The sequence below is a fragment of the Toxoplasma gondii genome, chromosome IX (genome assembly GCF_000006565.2).
Source record: "Toxoplasma gondii ME49 chromosome IX, whole genome shotgun sequence".
Taxonomy (NCBI): Eukaryota; Apicomplexa; class Conoidasida; order Eucoccidiorida; family Sarcocystidae; genus Toxoplasma; species Toxoplasma gondii.
This window is the reverse complement of record NC_031477.1, coordinates 4,129,292-4,148,209: the sequence shown is the minus strand read 5'-3', so window position 1 is coordinate 4,148,209 and position 18,918 is coordinate 4,129,292. Positions and strand designations below refer to the sequence as shown.

The following is an 18,918-nucleotide window of genomic DNA, read 5'->3' as shown; positions in this document are numbered from 1 at the left end:
GCCATAGCGGATTAACAGTGTACACGCATGTCTAGGCGTCGCAAATGCTCTTCAATTTCCAAATGAATCTGTGACTCCTGGACCGGCCTTAGTTGAGGGACTGCAGTATGCCGCAGACTGGGTGAAGTTTAGCATGGAACGAGAAAGGAGAGAGTTCTGACAACAGGCGAAGCCTCCAAGAAGAATGCTAGAAAGCTGTCTGTGCTCAATATAGGAAGACAGCACCTCTGAAGCGACCCACCAGTCACCAATGGTGTCGAACTCAGGGAATAATACGAATATAGACAATAGCCTATATGGTTTCAACGTGGATGACCAAAGGAGCTGTTACGCCTCAGGCGGTGCTCGATCAAGGGCACCAGTTTTCTGGTGCAGTTGTTCCCCGCTAAGCCGGCTGAGAGTCTGGAGGTCTCGCACGCGCTCGGCAATTTCTTTCACGAGTTTGCTTTCCTCGCGGAGGTTCTCTTGGACCTTTCGTTTCACTCGTTCGTAACGTCCCATCTGAATGGCCCGAACCTGGACTGCTTGAAATGCCCCTTTCTGGCGAGCGGCGACACCTCGTGACTCCGGGCAGGCAGCGGCGGTGAGAACGTCGTCAGGCAGTTCGTCCCGGAGTTTCCTCAGTCTCTCCTCTCGGTACCGGATCTCGTGCAAAGTTTGATCAAACAGGAGCTTCTGTTCTCTATTCATTGCCTCCTCCGGGTCCGTCTGCTGCTTTCCCCACTCTCTCGCTCTCCTGGCGGCTGTCGAGCCACCTGTCGCCACCTTGGCCGTGAATGGGGTTCCTGCCAGGCCTTTTTTTTCTTGTCCACCCGCTCGTGATGTCTGAAGAAGATGCTGGCGTGCCTGTCTCGGCAGCGCAGGTAGGCGAGCAGCTGCAGGGAGAGTCCGGCACTCCTCGAAGTAGAAAGCTTCTTGCAAAGCTTCCTTTGCGCGCTCTCGTATCTGCCCGTGTCGACTGTAAGTTGCGGCCCTCTCAGCCGCTGCCTGAGCTTCGGCTAGAATTTCTTTTCGTTGCTGCTCCATCCCCTTGGAAATCTTCGCCAGAGAACGCTTTCCACCTACGTAGTCACTCGGACGGCCGGAGTCGGCTAGTGAGCAACAACCGCAGCCTGCGTGACCGTGTAGGTCTCCATCAGTCTGAGGAACGGGGTGGCGGCCAACGCGCGGAACAGAAACCTTTACCCTTCGGGGATGCCCTCTTCGCGAAGAAATGATGCTTGAGCTCTTCGAATCTCGAATCAGGAAGTTTGGATTACTCTTCGAGTCCTGAATTGATCATTACACAGAGAATGACGTGGGAAGCAAAACTCGTAGTGATGGATTGTCTATGTAGCACGTTACACTTTGTCGGCTAGTCAAAAACTGTCTTCTGCTTACTTTGTTCATCTTTGGCACCGGATAGACAATGCCGAAAGCTCCGAGCGCTGCTGCCCTGGATGCGTACAGCTGGTGCAGCAAACGGCCTGGTCGAGGGAACCAGGAGACAAGACACACGGAAACAGTGAGTAAAAGAAAGTGTGGAGACAGTGTGTAGCTGGAGGAGGTCTAGTTTTCCCAGAAGAAAGTGGAGAGGAATGGAAGTTCGTCGGCTGCCTGAGAGGGCCTCTGCATCAATGTAAACGCACGCGAACTCAACTCACGGCTACTTCATTCTCTGCCGGCCTACATGCGTACGACCAGTCTGCACCGATCTGATTCTTCATCCTAGCTTCGTAATATGATCAGGCAACAACACAGATGAGAAGGAAGATACGCAGCCAGCAAGGAACGCGGAAGCACTACGGAAACATAGAAATCTGAAAGACGCTGCTTTGCAGTTGCGTCTCGTCTAGAACAAAAACAGCTTTTGGTAACTTTCTCAAGACCATACCTGCTTCAGTGTCTCGTCCGAACAACTGCCATAGTTTCTCCTGCTTCAAAGACGGCGTGACCAGCTGTCGTGCGGCAGCTGCCTTCGCTGAGGTATCGAGGGTGTCGATGGCAGCAAAAGTGACGTCTGCTGTTTTCCCCCCCCACGATGTTCCTAGATCATGATTCATGCTTAAATCCTCCTTCTGCGGAAACATTCTTGAGACACTGTGTCCCAGTGCTTTTTCAAGAACAGACGATACTTCTGGTTCACCCTCTCGTTTCATCGGGGGACAATCCTTCGGTATTTTGGTAGTCCTGCCAAGCCAGAGATCGAATTCTTTGGCCGCTTTCTCGTCTGACATGGCTGAAATGTCTTCGTGTATTTCCTCCTGCAAGTTTGTTTCTTCCAGTTCGGAATCGACAGTTTGGTTAGATTCTCCAGAACATAATCTACTACTGGGGTTTTCCATGCACGGACTGTGCTCTTCCTGTGTTGGATCTTCCCCATATTCCGGGGCGTAAGGCGTCCTATGTTGCCCATTGCCTTCTGTCCTGTAAACGTCTTGCGAAGCAATTTTCTCTAGGGCAGATTCCCCGAGTGCACGAAGCAGACCACTAGCCGCCTCTGCGGCGGTCTCCTCTCTGAGCTTCCACTGACCATACATGGTGTGCTCGTCCTCTTCGATTGCGTCCGGCAGAGAATCGAAGCGAAGGCGGCCTTTCTGACCAGAACTGGTCCGACCACTTTCTACGCGTTTCTTCATTTGGGAAACGATTCGCGTATTGTAGACAAGCAAGTTCTCTGCTCTTTGTTCAAGAGATTCGAGGATCTCTGCAGCCACAGTGGCCGCCTCATAACGTCGGGCAGATGGGTCCTGCAGACTTGGAAGGCAATCAACAATCGAGGCAATGGTCCGAAACCGAAGATACAAACCGGCTTTTGAAGATGGAGCCGTTCGTGAAGGTGTCGCTTCTTTAGCGGCTCCCGGCGAACAGCGCCGTACAGAGTTGCTCCAACCGTGACAGCCAGAATTGGTCTCCGTTTCATCCCCATCCACATCATTGGAACGAGCGTAATACTCTCCAGAATCCTCCTTCAGAAGGAAACCTGTTACCCCGCTAGCGGCATCCTTCTGGTCCTCTTCTGCTTCCTCTTCACTCTCTACCTGCTCTGGCTGATGTGATTGTTGTTGAACTTCGTCGTCTGATGGGTGCACACTGTGTTCCTCTCGATCATCACAATCCCTTTCACGGGGCTGTTCTTCGTTGTCTGCGGGGGTCGCTTCTTGGTAATCTGTCAAGGGATCAAGTTGTCTTGTCTCTAACTCCTCATGAGGGCTCCTTTGCTGGTCCCCTCCTGACTCAATGTTAGAAACACTTTGACGATGCTCACTCGGTTCTTCTTTCCCTTGGTTTTCCCGCTCCCAGCCCTCCCTTGCGGCTTTCATACGATCATCCTCAGCTTCTGTCGAAGGGTCTCGACTAAGTAAAGTCTGTTTTACTACGTTTCCCTCAGCTTCGTCCGCTTCTTTCTCTGATTGTAGACCGCGGCCGGTGTTTTCCCATGTTTCTCCCACATTCTGTAGCGTCTCACCCACGTGACGTCGGCCCATGCCTTGTGCACATTCGTCTACGTCATTGTCCTGTAGTTGCCGGTCGAGGTCTTTTTCATTTTCAAAGTGTGCCGTGGCACTGCAACCGTAGAAGGCGTTCTCTATCTGAGACATCCCTTCCTGTTTCCGTTCCATTTTCCCGACAGAAGGGCTACGGTCGTGCGTTGCTCTTCTGCTGTAGCATTTCTGCTGAAGTGATCCGAACTTGCTCTTGTTCGAAAAAAGAATAGAGGAAACGAACGCAGCACTCCTCAAAGGCACTCTTCTTTGGTCATGGGGGCCTGCGCATTCTATTCGAAAAGGAAACGACCACTTCTTGCGAAAACCGTATTCTGTCATCAACACGTCAAAACGCGTCTGCGCCGCGCCGCAGTTCTTTGCATCTCGAGATTATTCACCAGTCCACTTGTAGTGACAAGTAAAGTTCTCTCGCTCTCTCCCTACCCTCCTCCCCTGGCAGAATGAATGGTATCTCTCTTGATGGATGCCTCGCCTCCCCTTTACTTCTACGCTGCGGCTCTACCGTGACATTTGATTGCTCTCGAGACACTCCACGTGAGCGCCGTGCTTTCCAAGTGCAAGAATGGTCAGGCTTGTCCCCCAAGCTGTGCAACTTGATGTTAGCGCTTCGCTACAGTGCGGCGGCGGAGAGCGCTTTGGCCCATCTTGCACTCTACACCTGGGAGGAATGAGAATCGCCGGCTGCGAGGGCTAATGCCACTGCTTGAGATTTACAATTTCTGGGGTGTGCTGGATGGTTGGACCTTGAAGTCAAAAGACCCCCCACGGCGAAGGAAATTACATCCCTTAGTCATAAAGATCATACAACGAAAAAGTTTGGCAACGCGCACGGCTGGGGCTGCAGCCGCAACTTTACTACCTCAGAATCACCGTGTGTGTTGCCCCACGGACAACTCGTTTTTGATTTTTCCCTTTTTCCCTGTTACCTGCCGGTATTCGGACACCAAACAAGCTCTGTTTCTCGTTTTCGACAGTCTAGGCTGTCTACCGTATATGCTTATATGCATGCTGTGTTGCTCTGTGTTCTTCCACTGGCATGTCGACTCTACGTATTCAACACCCTTCACCAGCCTCCGCCACCGATGCTGTAGCTATCGCCTCGATCTGCCTTCTTCGCCTTCGCAAGTCAACACTGCTGCACACTCTTTCTATTCCCTAAATAACTCAATGCACAAAAGCTCTTGTACAGTCCTTTGTCTGCGACTGTCCATTCCTACGAAAAAGGAAACGCATGAAAACGTTCTGTTTCCTTCATCCACTACAATTCAGGGCTTTGGCATAAGTTTCAAAAACATCCCTGTTGTGCTGCACACAAAGAATCTGTCCGTCACTCTCTTGTTCACTAAAACTCCTGGGATGTGTACCAGATGACATTTCTAGTTACCCTGAGGTAGCACGACGCTGGAACCTACGGAGTCATTTCCTGCACGACTTCGTGCAGAAAACAAGCTTCCACAACCTATTCCCACGAAAAAGTTTCCTCTGTGCAGTTTGCTATCTTCGTTTCCACCTTTACAAAGCACCATGTCACTACATATTCCCCCAATCCGACTAAATACTTGGTCTTTACTTGTCTCCACCGGCAGTCATTTACTTTCGTATCTCACTGATTTGTTTCTCTAGGTGTGTCTCTTCGTCCGCCTTCCGTGCAGCCTAGCTTTGACGGTGACAGTGTGATGCGACTTGACGAAAACGGTTCACGCTATGAGGAAAACGTATCGAAACTAGAAAGTACCTGGCCGTTCCTGCTGGTTTCCTCCCAACATACAGAAATGCAGTGAGCCAGCCAGTGTCTTTCCTCCTTCGTTTTTGCAAAGTACCTGGAAACAACTTACCACATCATACCGATACCTTTTAGGGATTTCTACCCCTTCGGCTCTAGGCCACTGTATTCCTCTTTCACTCGTCGCTCTCTCACATAACGCAGGAAAACAACTGCACACTCTGAACGAGTGGTCCCAAGAGTACCTGTGAGGTCGCTTGTTTTCTGTGTCACTATTGCCAACAGAAAAACATTGATGTCTTTCTGCTTTGCAGGCCACACCGAGCGTATCTTAGAGGTTCAAAGTTGTGTGCCTTCAAAAACCAGGCCGAACAGAAAGGCCCCAGACCCTAAACACCGCACTTTCTCTCCGACCTCCTGGTCCCCCACAACAATGCTGAAAGTGTCTCATCGTAGAACGAGACACAAACCAGCGGTCAGTGCGTGTCACACGGAAAAAAGAGTTTAAAGGCAGAAAGAGGAAGGACTAACCCGTCCACGCACAACCTGACAACATGGCGTGGACTGCTCGTGTCATTTTTTCATTTCACGAACTTGCACAACCAAACTAACCAGGTTGCGGGGTTTCTCTCTGAAGAAGCGTTCGACCCTCCCGATTCACTCCGACAAAAACATTCCATCTCTGCCCTTTTCATCCCCCTCCCCCCAAGTCCAGAAATACATGCATCATATGCTTAGCTCTGAGATCAAGCCATGCATGCCTAAGTCTACGCCTTCATACGGCTAAACTGCGAATGGCTTACTACAACACTTATATTTTATGTGATCGTCTTTACTGTCAACAGACAGTTGTAGTCTTGCCCACGTTCCCTTCCCCCAGTCCTTTGTTTCAACGACTCTGTCTTCCCGTCTCTCTTCCTCCCTCTTTTCAACTCCGCAGGCGAACACTCCAACTCCCACTGTTTCCTTGGAACTTTGTTGAAAACGTTTATTTCCATCACAGAGTCTGCGCACGAGCTCCACTCTCCGAATCGCTCTCGCATTCCTTCTCTCGAATTTTTCCTCGGTCGTCCCTTCAAATACGAAAAGAATTGGAGATTTATCCGCGCGAGTGGCTTTTGCGGCTTCCATACCACACATTTACATCCTTAAAAATACTTGTGAATCTATGCACACATACTGACAGGCAACTGGACACATGCAAGCATACACGAGCTGCTGCACCCGTATAAAATAAAACCGCTGCATTTGGTTATTTCCTGACACCCAGACAGCCGGTATCACCCACAGTCGCATTCGCGTCGAAGGTAAAAAAACGCGAACGCGTCTGTGCACATTCCTGCTGTAGTGGAAGATCGGCCCCGCACTTGTCCTGTGAATCAACTAGCTTGCATGCAAACACGTGGAAGCTTTATGCCGAGCTCTCAATTCGTACGTCTGTTCAGAAACGAACATCTGAATGTCCTTTTACTCCAGACTCCACACCTCAAGCATAGGGGTTCCGACCCGGCGTGAGTGTATATGCGTCCGTGATTCTGGCCCCAGAGGATGCCGAAGACTTAGCGTCCTCATCCAGAGATGACAGGTATGTTGGTGATGAAAAGGAAAGGTCGTTGATCCATGACCCACTTCGCGAGCTGCTCCAGCACCACGGTGGTCAACTCTGTGCGAAAAAAACATAGTAACAACGAGCCGTGCTTTCCTGTAGCACTCAAAACGCACTGGTTATCTCTCACGAGGGAAGATCCATTCCGTTTTGTAGGGACTCTCGTGTCTCTGTTCAGTTTTTGAGATACACAGTTTTGGGTCGCGCCTCTCCCCCCGGAACACACACCAGCAATCAGTCGTTAGTGAATGCGAAAACTGGACCTCCGTCACCGACTAAGCCCACACAGAAAACGCCAACACCAGCCTGAGTACCACCCGTTGTTTCCTCCACTTCGGTCCTACTCAGGTTCCCCACCATTTTATTTATAGTACGTTTTTCTTCTCGTAGCTTCCCCGCTTGTCCACTGCTTCCTGCCCATGTTTCTAAAGCATCGGTCTAGCTTGTCTACCTCACTACGCCAAAGTATCCCGCCTCTCTTGGCACTTGACACTCTTCTCTTCTCTTTTCCTTCGCTCGCTCCACGCACGCGGATTCCGGGCACACCGTGTGTTTAACAGTGTGCTCGCGATTTAAACCCATTGTGTCGTTTTCGTTTCTTCGGTGCATTGACCTTCTTACCTATCCACGCAGGCACTGCCGTATAAAGGTGGAATTCCGCTGTTCGCCATACGTAGGCTTTATGCCGCTGTGGGGGGCCACAGGAAGAACAACATGCGGCAAAAACATATGGAGGATTTACGGTTTACCACGGCGAATTCGGGATCGCTTTGAGACACTCATGCGTTCTTTACACACTCGCAACACGAAAAGAAAAATGACAACGCAACTGTCCAGGCGCAGACAGAGGCTTCATGTGGACGAACGGAGAGCGGCACAAAGCGAAAGACGGCGAGAAGAGAAGAAACGTTAGCATAGAGAGACGGAGAGAGCCGAGTGAGTCGCCGTTGCTCTTCGATTCAAACAGATAACTTTTTAGAGATAGCAGATAGCTTCCTCACCTCTGTTTCGATGTATGCATGCGTAGGCAGCTTCGCGCCCTGAAGAGATTCGTCGCACTGGACGTACAGCTTCAGAATACTGAAGGTCACGAAAAAGAAACCTCACCGACGCGATTCGTCTGGCTTCCGGCGTTCTTGCTCCGTTCTTCAACTTCAAGAGACACCCCGCTTGTTCTGTCTTTGAACTAAAGACTAACGTGAGAGTGCAGGACCTTCGAGAGACCAGCTAGCTACATCACGAGGTACAAGCGTAACACTTGCGTTCCTTTGCTTTTGACCCAGTGACGTTCTGACACCTCTGCCCGGCTCTTTGCTTCTTTTTAGTGACGATGGACGCTCAGGGACTGGCGACGATCAGGAAAGTTGAAGAGAGCGAATGATGGTTTTCGTTTTGTGTCTGTCTTGCACCGTCAGCCCAGGGGATGTGGTTCTGTTTTGGTTTTCCCCCAAAGGCTTAGGCACACAAACGAAAAAACGAAGGAAAGTCAAAGGGCGACACCAAGAGCCGTCACTCCTGGAGAAGCTGGTGGCGATAAAGAGAGGAAGTACCCCACGCAAACCGAGGGACGTTTGTGTCTGTGACTCTTCTTGCAATCTGGAAAGTGAAAAAACGAGAGACAAACTCTTGGTACCTACGCCCCTGGATGTTCCGTTCGATTCTCTGTTCTTTCCTCGCCACCATCTCTTCCACTCGTCCCTTTCTGTGCATGTCCGTCGCTTCTGTCCGCTCTTTCCGGAAAAGAAACCTCGCAAGCTTCAGCAAAACTTCCCCCTTCCTCACTCGCGAATGGCGTGCTTCCCTGTGTCGATCTCCGATGACAACGCAGAAGAGAAGAACTGTTTCGAGGGAGGCAGAAAAAATCCAACATGCAAGAGGGCCAGCGACCCCCACAAACTTCGCGCTGCAGTTGAAAGCCGACAGAGAAACAAAGCAGAAGTGAACTCACAAGTCAAGCGGGCAACGTACCCCTGTTGCCTACCTTTCCTCGATACAACGAAAACAAGTGAGCGCGGCGCCCAATGAAAGGCTGAAGGATCAACAAACGCCGAGCTGTCTCCAGCCAACGGCAGATCACCAGATGGTTTCAAAAGGAGACAGAGCATGGACACACTACATATAGACAGGCTGCATCTGTGTTTCAAGGGCGTCTCCCCCTCGGACCGATGACATGTCTTTATTTATTTAGGAGTCCTGTGGAACTGCATGTAACCTCTTCGACCCTTATATTGCGTACGAAGTAACACTCGGACGGATACTCCCAGAGTCAGTATGGTGTGAGTTCAACTTGTAAGCGAATGGTGGTTTTCCAAAGCACGCTGGACACCACCACTGCCCCTCTGACACAGTTGCCAGAATGGTAACAAAAGCACAACAGAGCCTGGGTGGAACGACACGATGGCGAAACAGAGAGCCAGACCCGAGGCAGACCACGCACAGAGCACAGACCCAAGACAGCGACTCAATCCCAGGCATCTTCAATGTGTCTGCTTCTGCATTTCGTCACTTACGGAGACTGTAGGGGCAGTACTCCCTCGATCGCTCGATTGCAGTCAAACAGCCGGTGTTTGTCAACAACTGTGATGTGACAAAGACGTGCAGAGCCACAATGTGAGATAGATGGCAAAGCCCCCAAAAACCGAAGGAAAATGAGTGATAAAGTAACGAAAGCAACGAGCGAATGACACACTGACACCGAAAAGAGACGAAGAAGAGACGCAAACGCACGGTTCTGCGGCAAGCACATGCAGCAGAGACACAGAACCAGACGGAGGGCACAGACGAGGACACAAAGAATGAAAAAGTGAAAGGTGACGCCCAAGAAATGGACGAAAACATGAAAACGCCACCAGCAACAAACGGACGAGCCGTCTGACTGCCAGCGGACTCTCTGATGTTCCAAGCTGTTCATCACCGTATACGAACCTAGAACGCGAGGACAATGGCGACAGAAGAAGAAAAGACAAAGAAGCCCTATTGCACATATGTGGACATCTAGCACCTCCTTTCTCCACTATTTTTTTGGTGCCTTGACTCTTCGAAGCATAATGCGCGCAGAATCGGTGGCGTTACATTAGCGTTGCATGCAGGGAGACGACTGAACTTATGACTGGAATACTTAGCGGGACCGCAGGTGCACCAGAATGTAAAGACGAAGTTAAGAGATGAGCAGAAAGATACGCAAAAACGGAAAGTGAGCAATACACGGACACAGACAGTGAACTGTCGTCTGACTGCTGACCCGTCGCCGTACGTCTCGTAGGCACTGCGATGACACTCGACAAACCACGTCGAGGGGACATTAAGGTAAGTCTACCTCTAGAGTTCTAAGAGATTCACCCGTGGATGCCTACTGCACGACTTCTTTTCCCTTTTGACAGATCGTACTTGTTTTCTTAACTTACTGCAAACGTTTTCGTGCAGTGTGAAGAGAGAGCGAAGAACTGATCGCCATCGTTCTTCGATGAGAGACAGATGTAGCACACGTGGGGTACCAGGTAGCGAACATACATGTACAAAAATGCCCTGAGCAATCGAAGAAGCGAGACACATTTATGTACAGAGCTTGGCATGCAGACAGCTAGACACCAAGAAGTATAGATTATACACATGTCAACCTGAGTGTATCTGCAGAATGACACATAAACATATATATATATATATATATATACATTTATGCAGAGCTGAGTATGCAGGCATTCTGCCACCGATATAAATAGAACAAAGCTGTGCATGAAAATCAATACGACGGCACACAAATTTGTCCACGTGGGTGTGGGTACAGACATAAAACATACAAAGGAGATCCAAGAAGGGGCTGGAAACAGCGTGCGTCCTTAAGTACGAGGACAGAGAGTCAAACAGACAAACGCGTCGATGTGCGAAAATGGCAGAGGCTTCAAAAGAGAGAGAGTCCATCGGGAAAGCTATGAACCGTTCGGCGGTCTCCGGAGTCAGCTTGAGAAGCGAGAATTCACGAAAGCTAAAATGCCTCTTCCCAATACCCACAAGAGTCGCGTCGTCATCACTCAAAATCTGAGGAGCCGCGTCAAGTGCAGGAATGTTCCACGCAGGAGGTCGAGGCGACACATGCATTTGGACGACCGCGACGAAGAAACCTACCGATCATTGAAGCCGGGGAGACATATTGGAGTCCAACTTTCTGCTTGGCGAAGCGCAGGAGATGCCACGACAAAGTTCACCAGAAGCACGATATCTGCAGATCAAGTTGCGAAGCAACCACCGCAAAGAACGGGGCGGCGTGCGTCTCATAATCGGACTCTTTGTGATGACTGCAGTGACTTGGCACCCCAGAAATGCATGCAGATCCCGTGGTAGGATCTCTCCGAGGAACGCACCGGAGAGAGTACGCAGAGCGAAACGAAACCAGACATGTGAGCACGACTTGAACAACTTCTCAACCGCATGTCCACACGCAGGTCCTGCGAAACACTGGGGAATTGCACAACTTTCGTTTGACTTATTCAAGCACACTGACACTTCCTCACACACGAGATGTCTCTTGACATCCATTGTGCCCACGTTCCTCTCTGTTGACCATGCGCGGCGGTGATGGAGGTCTTACGACAAAAACGGAGACGCACGCGGTGTTCGTGGAACAGAAAACATGTTTTGAAAGTTCTTGAATGGATAAAAAAGGGAAATGTTGCAAAAAGTGCACACGTGCATGCGTTTCCGTAGACAGAAGTATGTCCACCTAGATAGACGTCGACATCTGCCTTGATGTGCAAAACTGCGCAGCGAGGAAATTTGAGTGAAGCCTGCTCGCAGAATGTATTGTTTCCCCAGAAACCTCACAGAGAGACGAGGGAAGAGACAGCGCTTTCCGTTAGACACAAAAGGACTGAAATTTCCATTGTTTGCAAGGGGATATACCTGTAGGCTGAAGGACGAAGTTTTTTGCGAGAGACATTGCCACGACGCGATGATCCGCCAGGATCAGACCTGCACTGTAGGAGGACAAGTCGAAAAGGGAAAGAAGAAAAAAGAAAAGTACCGGAAAGAACGGCAAGAGAAACTCGCCGCAGAAGGCGACCATGCACGGTAGATTCCAGTCGGGAGAGATCGTCGTAGATATCCATCCTTCCTTCTTTATATAGGAACGTGTACTTAGATTCATGAACTGGGGTTACGTCCGCATGCCTACAGACGCCCTATATACTTGCGAAGTGGCACGTCTCTGTTGGAGATAGGTCACCCCTTTGGTCCACAGAAAAGCTCCACGAACATGTTTAACTCGGTTCTTACAGAACATGAGAAGTCCCGTAGGTTTTCAGCATGTTGTTCGCGATGTGGCGCATCGTTGCATTCAAGGGCAGAGGCTCGAAACCTCCCTTCTCAGCCAAGACCGCGTCCTCTAGAGCTTCCTCGTTCTCCGTCGACCCTGTCTGGCCTTTCTGTGGGCTGGCAGACGGCGAAGAAAGAGACACAGTGAGTTTGCGGGACTGCGAGGTAGCGGCAGCAGGGACAGACGACGCAGCGTACAAGACGGAGAGCAAGGAGGACGAGTAGTGCGAGAGAAGACTCCGCAGGATCCCGTCCGTGCCTGGGGAAGCACAGGAGCAAATCCAGAAACCAGGTCTCCAGGTTATAGACACAGGAAACAGATACGAAAAGTAGTTTTAACGCGCACAGTCACTTGTTTGCGTCTCTAGGAGGACCGTAAGAAGAAGAAACGATCAGAGGAAACCGACGATCCCCCAGAGATCTGCCGCGCTGCATTTAGACGAAAAAGACATCCACGCATGCAGCATATTGGTGTCCAGCGAATAGTAGGTAAAGCAACAATGTTGCACATAAGCTCTACAAATATCGTGACATTCACATTGATAGTCTCCTGCGTAGTGGATAACTGTACGCAATACACGGACCAGATTCTGGCTTGTCTTGCGCATGTGGCCACAAGATATCCATACATGCACGTACACAGAATTATATATATATATATTATATATATAATATATATAATATATATATAAAATATATATATATATATATCTATATATCTATATATCTATAGCTGCGCGTGCAGTTTTCTTGGGGAAAGTCAGAGGACGAGAGACAGAACAACACTTGGTTCCCCTGCTTAGGTGCCCTTCAGCAGGAATCAACACCAAGATTCTTTGGAACGTGGAGACCGATGCACAACGATAAGGACAAGCGGAAAGCGAGAGGAAGGAATTCCACACATGAGAACTTTCGCTGCTTCTGTCTCCTGCAGAGCGACCGGGAACGAGAACACACTTGATAAGGCTTTACCCAGTAAGGGGTCCGCCTGTTCATTGATCAGCAATTCGTGGGTCGACATATGGTCAGAGAACGGGTGAGTTTTTGAGTAGAAAAAGGAAAAAGGAATTACAGTTTTTTCATCTTCTCACCTCCAAGAAGAGGACGGACATCAAAGTTCGGCCGACTATAGAGTGTCTTCTCGATGCCTTTCGTGAGGATGCAGAGGAGCTGTCGCGAGCACCGAACAGAGAGAAATCACCGTCTTCAATCGAGAGTGTCTTTGCACACGCAAAAAGATGAAAAACTCTGGACTACACACACCAGAAACGTACGAGAACGGCACTATTTTGTATGTTGAACGAGAGCGTTTCAGCAAAAGGATAAAAAGAGCAAATCCCCTGAAACTGCCCCTTCCTTCCCGCATCCCTACACCTAAACGCCTCGCTAGGCTTCTTCCTTCATTTCCTAATCAATGCATGCGTGGATGCGCCTGCACACCTGCACAGCCACAAGCAGATTTATTTCCAGGTCCACCACGGCTGCCTCAGTGGTGATAAGATTACACAAGCATACGCGATTCCCGAGACTCTCCGAAGAAACCCAGCGCTAGTTGAGACCTGCCGTGTATATATATGGCGCGAGACCTCAAGTTGCGTTTCGGCTGTCTTTACAGACAGCTTGCGAGGGAACAACCATCGGTGTTTTTGGCGGAGGTACTTTTACCACCGCGCAAGACGCTACGAAACACCAAGTCGGATGATACACGTTTAGTTATCCTCAGCCTTCCAGTCAAGTGATGCGAGAACGAACTGGGCCGGCAGAACCAATTGGACACCCTGCGCTGTGACAAAGATCGTTCAGGCAAGACATCGATAGTTGTGGCGTCCAAGAAAATAACGCCTACCTGTCTGTGCACGAGCATGAGGGCGCTGCGTATTTGTTGGACATTTCCGGAGGTGGAGTCAATGCTGACGAGGTAGAGAGGGCCGCGTCGAAGGAAGACGAAACGTCTGTCTCCCGCATTCATGCATCTGAGGAGAAACGGGAAGGCTGAAACCCCAAAGACTAAAAGAGGAAGCAAAGAGGCGAAAAACGAGACAAAGACGGTCAAAGCGACCTCCCGAGACAGTTCGCGGAATGGAGGAGATGTTCAATGCAGCACCGAGGGCCGGGCGGCCAACGCCGGACGTTGGAAAGTGTGGACGAGCAGAAAAGAAAAGGCTGAGCAGAGAACAAAGAGCAAGAGACTAAGGCATAGCTGTGAGCTTCGTTCTGCCAGAAGCATTGTGCAGAAGTGATGGACACGGAGAAGGAAATAAAAGATCGATATCTAGAGGAGTTTCGACTAACCTTAAACAATCGTTCTTCTTTTGGAAGAAGAAGAAGCTCTCCATCTTTGAAACAATTGCGGAAAGTGCTCCTGAAGAAACCAACGACAGTTTCGATGTCGCTCTTGTGAACAGTCGAGAAGATGCCTATGTAGAGCCGAACGACAACCCATCCAATGACTGTCTGTTTCGGTTCACGAATTCTTGACGAACTGCCTTTTGCTGTGAGGCTTCCGGAAAACGTTCGCTGTTTGCACAGTGGCGCCACCTGTGAGACTCACGAAGACCGTACGACAGCAACTTGCGAAGCTGCTGAACGCGAACGTTACAGACAACGCTGTTACGCCAGTCAAATGCAATTCACCGTCACAGATCTTCCACTGGCATCCTGATGAACACAACCGAGGACATGAATACATCCCCACTGGAAGAGCGAGAAAAACGTACCGAATAAAAAGGGCAAGCAGTCGAACGCCCTCATATAAGACAAATCCCCGGATCTCTCTCGGGAAAAGTCAAAATTCCTCCTTTTCCTATCGCTCTGACGATGGATTCAACGGCGCAACAGGCAGTCTAGCTTGGAAGAGATGTGCGTCTCTCTAAATTGTAGAGCACTCAAGACTCTGCTGAGAACCGGTGCTCCGATTGCCTAGCTGCAAGGGCAGTTGAAGTCCATGCATGCACCAACTGGAGACGGAAATGTCGCATTTTGCCTCGGCAATTTGGGGCAGAAATCGCTTGTTCTGTTCTCGACAGGCTAAAGAGAAAGGAGAAGATACCCACGTACCTGTGAAAGCACTCAAACGTTCCTCGTTGCCGTATCTGCAACACACACACACACAGGGTCAGGCGCGGAGAGTATGCAGTCGACTTTCACGGCGTTTCCGTCTTCAGGAGGGAAGTCGTAACTTTTTACACTAACTTTAATTGACAGTGCATAAAAAGACGTATCGCATGAACAATAAGGGTCTTCGTATGAGGGACAAGGGCACAAATACACCCATTTCCGTGGTGGCGGCAGAGACGCTCTCGCAAGAAGATGCGACAGAGCTCGTGAAGCTCCCTTGAATGACATGCAAGAGAAATGACGTTTCAACTATGAAACACAGTCACAGAGGTGTTTCCCTCTTAAATTGTTCAGAAGAGGATTTAATTCGCGGAAACGTTCCACCGAATACGTTCATTCCTACACAGCTTCCAGAATATTCCTCACATCCTTCAAAAAAAGCTGCGAAGTCCGCCGAGCTCACCTCGAATAAACAGGTTTCCCCGAAAAAGTGAAGATGAAGACATGCCGCTTGTGCATGTACCACGCGGGGTCCGAGTCATCTACAAAGAAGAGCGATTGGGGCCGAAACACAGAGAACGCCTTCATCAAAGCAAACTCAGCGTCAGGAATCTCGAAATCCTACGTGTGAGTATCTGTTTGCGTAGACACACACACTCACTGTAACTATACACGTACATGCGTGAGCATTCTACACACAAAGCCATTCCCTCGCAGATGTCTCAGACGAGACCTTCTCTGCCACCCGCTCGCGGGCTTTGCGCCTTATACATATATATAAATATATATGTATCGAGTAGTGCGATATCCATACCTGCAGAAGATGAATCCAATTCAATATGATAGCTGCTCTGCCTTCCTCAGATATGTACTACAGTGGGTATAACAATAGAACTTGGATCCGGTCAACAACTCGGCACGGCTACTCTTTCGCACCTTGATGCATTTTCTTTTTAGCCAGTGAGTTTTGAGAAGTGAAGGCTCCAGGTTGCACACGCATCGCAACCATTCCGGTGTCTGTTGCGTCGGATTTCTCGACTTTTCTGAAGGATGAACGAGGAGACTCTTCTCCCTTGTCCTCTTCCTCGAGTTCCGCTGTCTCCTCTCCTCGAGCTGAGAAAGCACCATGTGCACTGGGTTGATCTTCGTTTTTTCTGCGCATCCTAGAATCCCCGTCGCTTTCTCCGTCCGCCGTTCCCCCTCCCACAAGGTCTGTCTCTGTCGCAAACTCCCGCTTCCTTTCTCCTGCTTCCGCCTCGCTCTCCCTGCCTCTGCCTTCTCTCGCCTGCGGCCCCCGCGAAAGCACTCCTTCCTCAACTTCGACCGACCCTCCCGCTGCTCGCTTCTTCTCTGCGGGACTCTTTCCGACCTTGTTGTGCACCACAACGACGTCTGCCGTCGTCGCTGTGACGTAGGTCGAACCTTCGGCAGAGGAGACAGAAGCAACAGAGACGCCAGCCGCCTTCGCAGCGTGGGCGACGGCGCTGTCCGGGAGATTCAGGAGACGAGACGGAGGCAGGAGAGGCAGGGCGAGAGGGGCAGAAGAAGCAGAAGAATCCGACTGTGGAGGGTGTTCAGCGTTCCCAGGAAGAGAACAGTTCCTCCCAGCTCCAGACGTAAGCGTCGCCACCCCCGGGGGCAGTTCCGCATCGAAAGACTCTTCTCTCGAACTCGCACCTCCCTCGGGGAGTCCGTTGACGTGGTGGACAGACGGAGACAGGTAGACGTCGGTAGAACGCAAACAGGAGGCAGGCGACAGCTCAGGTTGGTGGAGAAGAGGACCGGATGCCGAGAGAGGCGGAAAAATCCTGTCTTTGTGTTCCCACTCGCCACCTTCCCCAAGATCCTTCTCCGGACCTGGGCTTCGCTCGCGGCCTCCCGGCGACGTCAGGTATACATCTGCCCTGTCGCGCGGGTCTGCCGCCAGCGGCCTCGGCAGTGCAGACCCACTGCCGGAGAGAATGGACGACGCGGCGTCAGCTACCAGGTTTTCTTGCGGGTGTGCCTCGCCAGTTTCCTGCAGCGGCGCCAGGCAGTCGTCGGCGTCGAAGGCATCCGAACTTTGGAGAATGGGAGTCGAAAATCCTTCAAGAGACTTGGTGCCCTGTCGACTTATCCCGTCGCCTTCCATGCTGTAGAATGCACCCGACCAGCATCGGGAGTCTTCTGCAGCTCTCTCTGGAGCTGCGGAAGCTGTCGTTCCAACCGGTTCCTCTCCCACCCGACCAAGAGTACCTCTATCGCAGCCTGGGCGACCTCCTGCGGCATTAAAGCCGTTCGACAGAGGGGACGAAGACCCCAACAGCTCCAACGCCTCAGGTGTCCACGCCACAGACGCTCTCTCATCGGGGATGGGCGGCTCGAGTGCTGCTTGCGTTTCTAGGACTTCGGCGCCGGGTGAGCTTGCATACACCGCCGTGGCTGGCGGGAGGTCCTCTTCTAGAAGCGCCTGTCTGTCTGCAGGGGCGTCGAAGAACTCCTCATCGCTCTGAGACTCTTCTCGGGCGTCTGGCCTGGGGTGGAGAGCGGGGGAAGGCCTGTCTAGTCTCAGCGCCGGCTCAGAACTCGAGAAAAAGTTGGGCGAGCCCGGGGAGGACGCTTCGCGACACACCGGACCACCTGAAGGTTTTCCTTCTTCGCAACAGACCTCGGTTTCCCCCTCCACTATCGCGGCTTCGTCGAACAGACTCCAGACGTTGACGGGGTTGACCGAGCTGTCTTGAGAGTGCTTGACTGACGGGTCCAAAGACGGCGCACCGTCCGCAGCTCTCTGCAGACCGCTTGGCATTTTGAGCGAAGAGCAAACGAGACGTCCTAGCGAGACGCAAAGAACGATAGCTTCAGTCAGGCAGTCATCGAGTCACACCTCCGAAACAGGCCCCGAAAACGTTGACGAACGACGGTCTGCCGCCCGGAGCGAGTCGAGGGCGGGAACCCACCCGTCTCATATAAACGCCGGAAAAGACCAGAAACAAGGTTGCTCTCCAGCCACACGGTCGTGCCTCAGTGTCGATCTGGATAAAAAACTCCAACTGGCAAAGTGGAATACAGACGACGTTCGCCAGAGGGGAGCTTCAGAGTAGAAGCGAACATAGTCTAGCAAAACAGAAAGGAATACGGTGGAGTTAGTGAGACAGACGGGAATACGATAGAATGGAGCAACGCAGACTGGCATACGATGACTTTAGGCAGGCAGAGGAGAGTATGGTATATTCGTTAGCAAGAGTGGAGTGCCGTGGTGTTTATCTAGACAGAGAGGACTACGGAAGGTTTTTGCAAGACAGATTGGCATACGACGATTGTAGCCACACAGAGGGGGAATACGGTAGAAGTTATTAGCAAGACAACGCGTCGAAGCAAGCTGTCCACCAAGCAGGACGGTGCCCCCGCGATCCGGGCTCGGCGCAGAGTCGCACGTGAAACTGAAGAAGCAAATGGACGGTTCAGCCGCCAGCAACCGTTTCGATAATTTTGAGACACAACACTCGCAGACGAGGACTCTTCGGTACTTTCCTGCTCCAGAAAGTCGCGCGCACACACAACCGAGCGCGTGCTATGAAGGTCCGAGCAACGAACCACGCAGAAACGGTATCTCCCGAGCTAGATGCCTTCTTCAAGCATACTGTGAGCCCGTCCGCGACGTGAATTAAGGAACGGGGGGAAAACATGGAAAAAGAACCGAGGAGAAGCCAGCAAAATGACACTCTGGTGGCCCATAAAGAATCTAAATTTATGCG

General features: G+C 51.0%; 2 protein-coding genes across 2 annotated transcripts; both read right to left on the bottom strand.

Annotated features, from left to right (window-relative positions):
- Positions 1 to 327: 327 nt before the first annotated feature.
- TGME49_291130 (hypothetical protein) lies at positions 328 to 3,602 on the bottom strand (the record flags this gene model as incomplete). The annotated part of the gene is made up of 3 exons (XM_002368456.2): positions 328 to 1,269; positions 1,381 to 1,466; positions 1,874 to 3,602. 3 exons carry the CDS (start codon positions 3,600 to 3,602, stop codon positions 328 to 330), a joined length of 2,757 nt encoding a protein of 918 aa, XP_002368497.2.
- A 1,923-nt stretch (positions 3,603 to 5,525) lies between these two features.
- TGME49_291120 (trafficking protein mon1 subfamily protein) lies at positions 5,526 to 18,889 on the bottom strand. Its single transcript, XM_018782137.1, has 15 exons — positions 16,118 to 18,889; positions 15,645 to 15,723; positions 15,182 to 15,216; positions 14,417 to 14,486; positions 13,971 to 14,097; positions 13,216 to 13,294; positions 12,086 to 12,383; positions 11,714 to 11,787; positions 10,940 to 11,033; positions 10,222 to 10,342; positions 9,328 to 9,394; positions 8,600 to 8,720; positions 7,819 to 7,897; positions 7,439 to 7,505; positions 5,526 to 6,874 (listed from the first exon to the last, which is right to left on the bottom strand). The coding sequence occupies exons 1-15, from the start codon at positions 17,967 to 17,969 to the stop codon at positions 6,780 to 6,782; spliced, it is 3,258 nt and encodes a 1,085-aa protein (XP_018636461.1). The 5' UTR covers positions 17,970 to 18,889; the 3' UTR covers positions 5,526 to 6,779.
- Between the last annotated feature and the right edge of the window lie 29 nt (positions 18,890 to 18,918).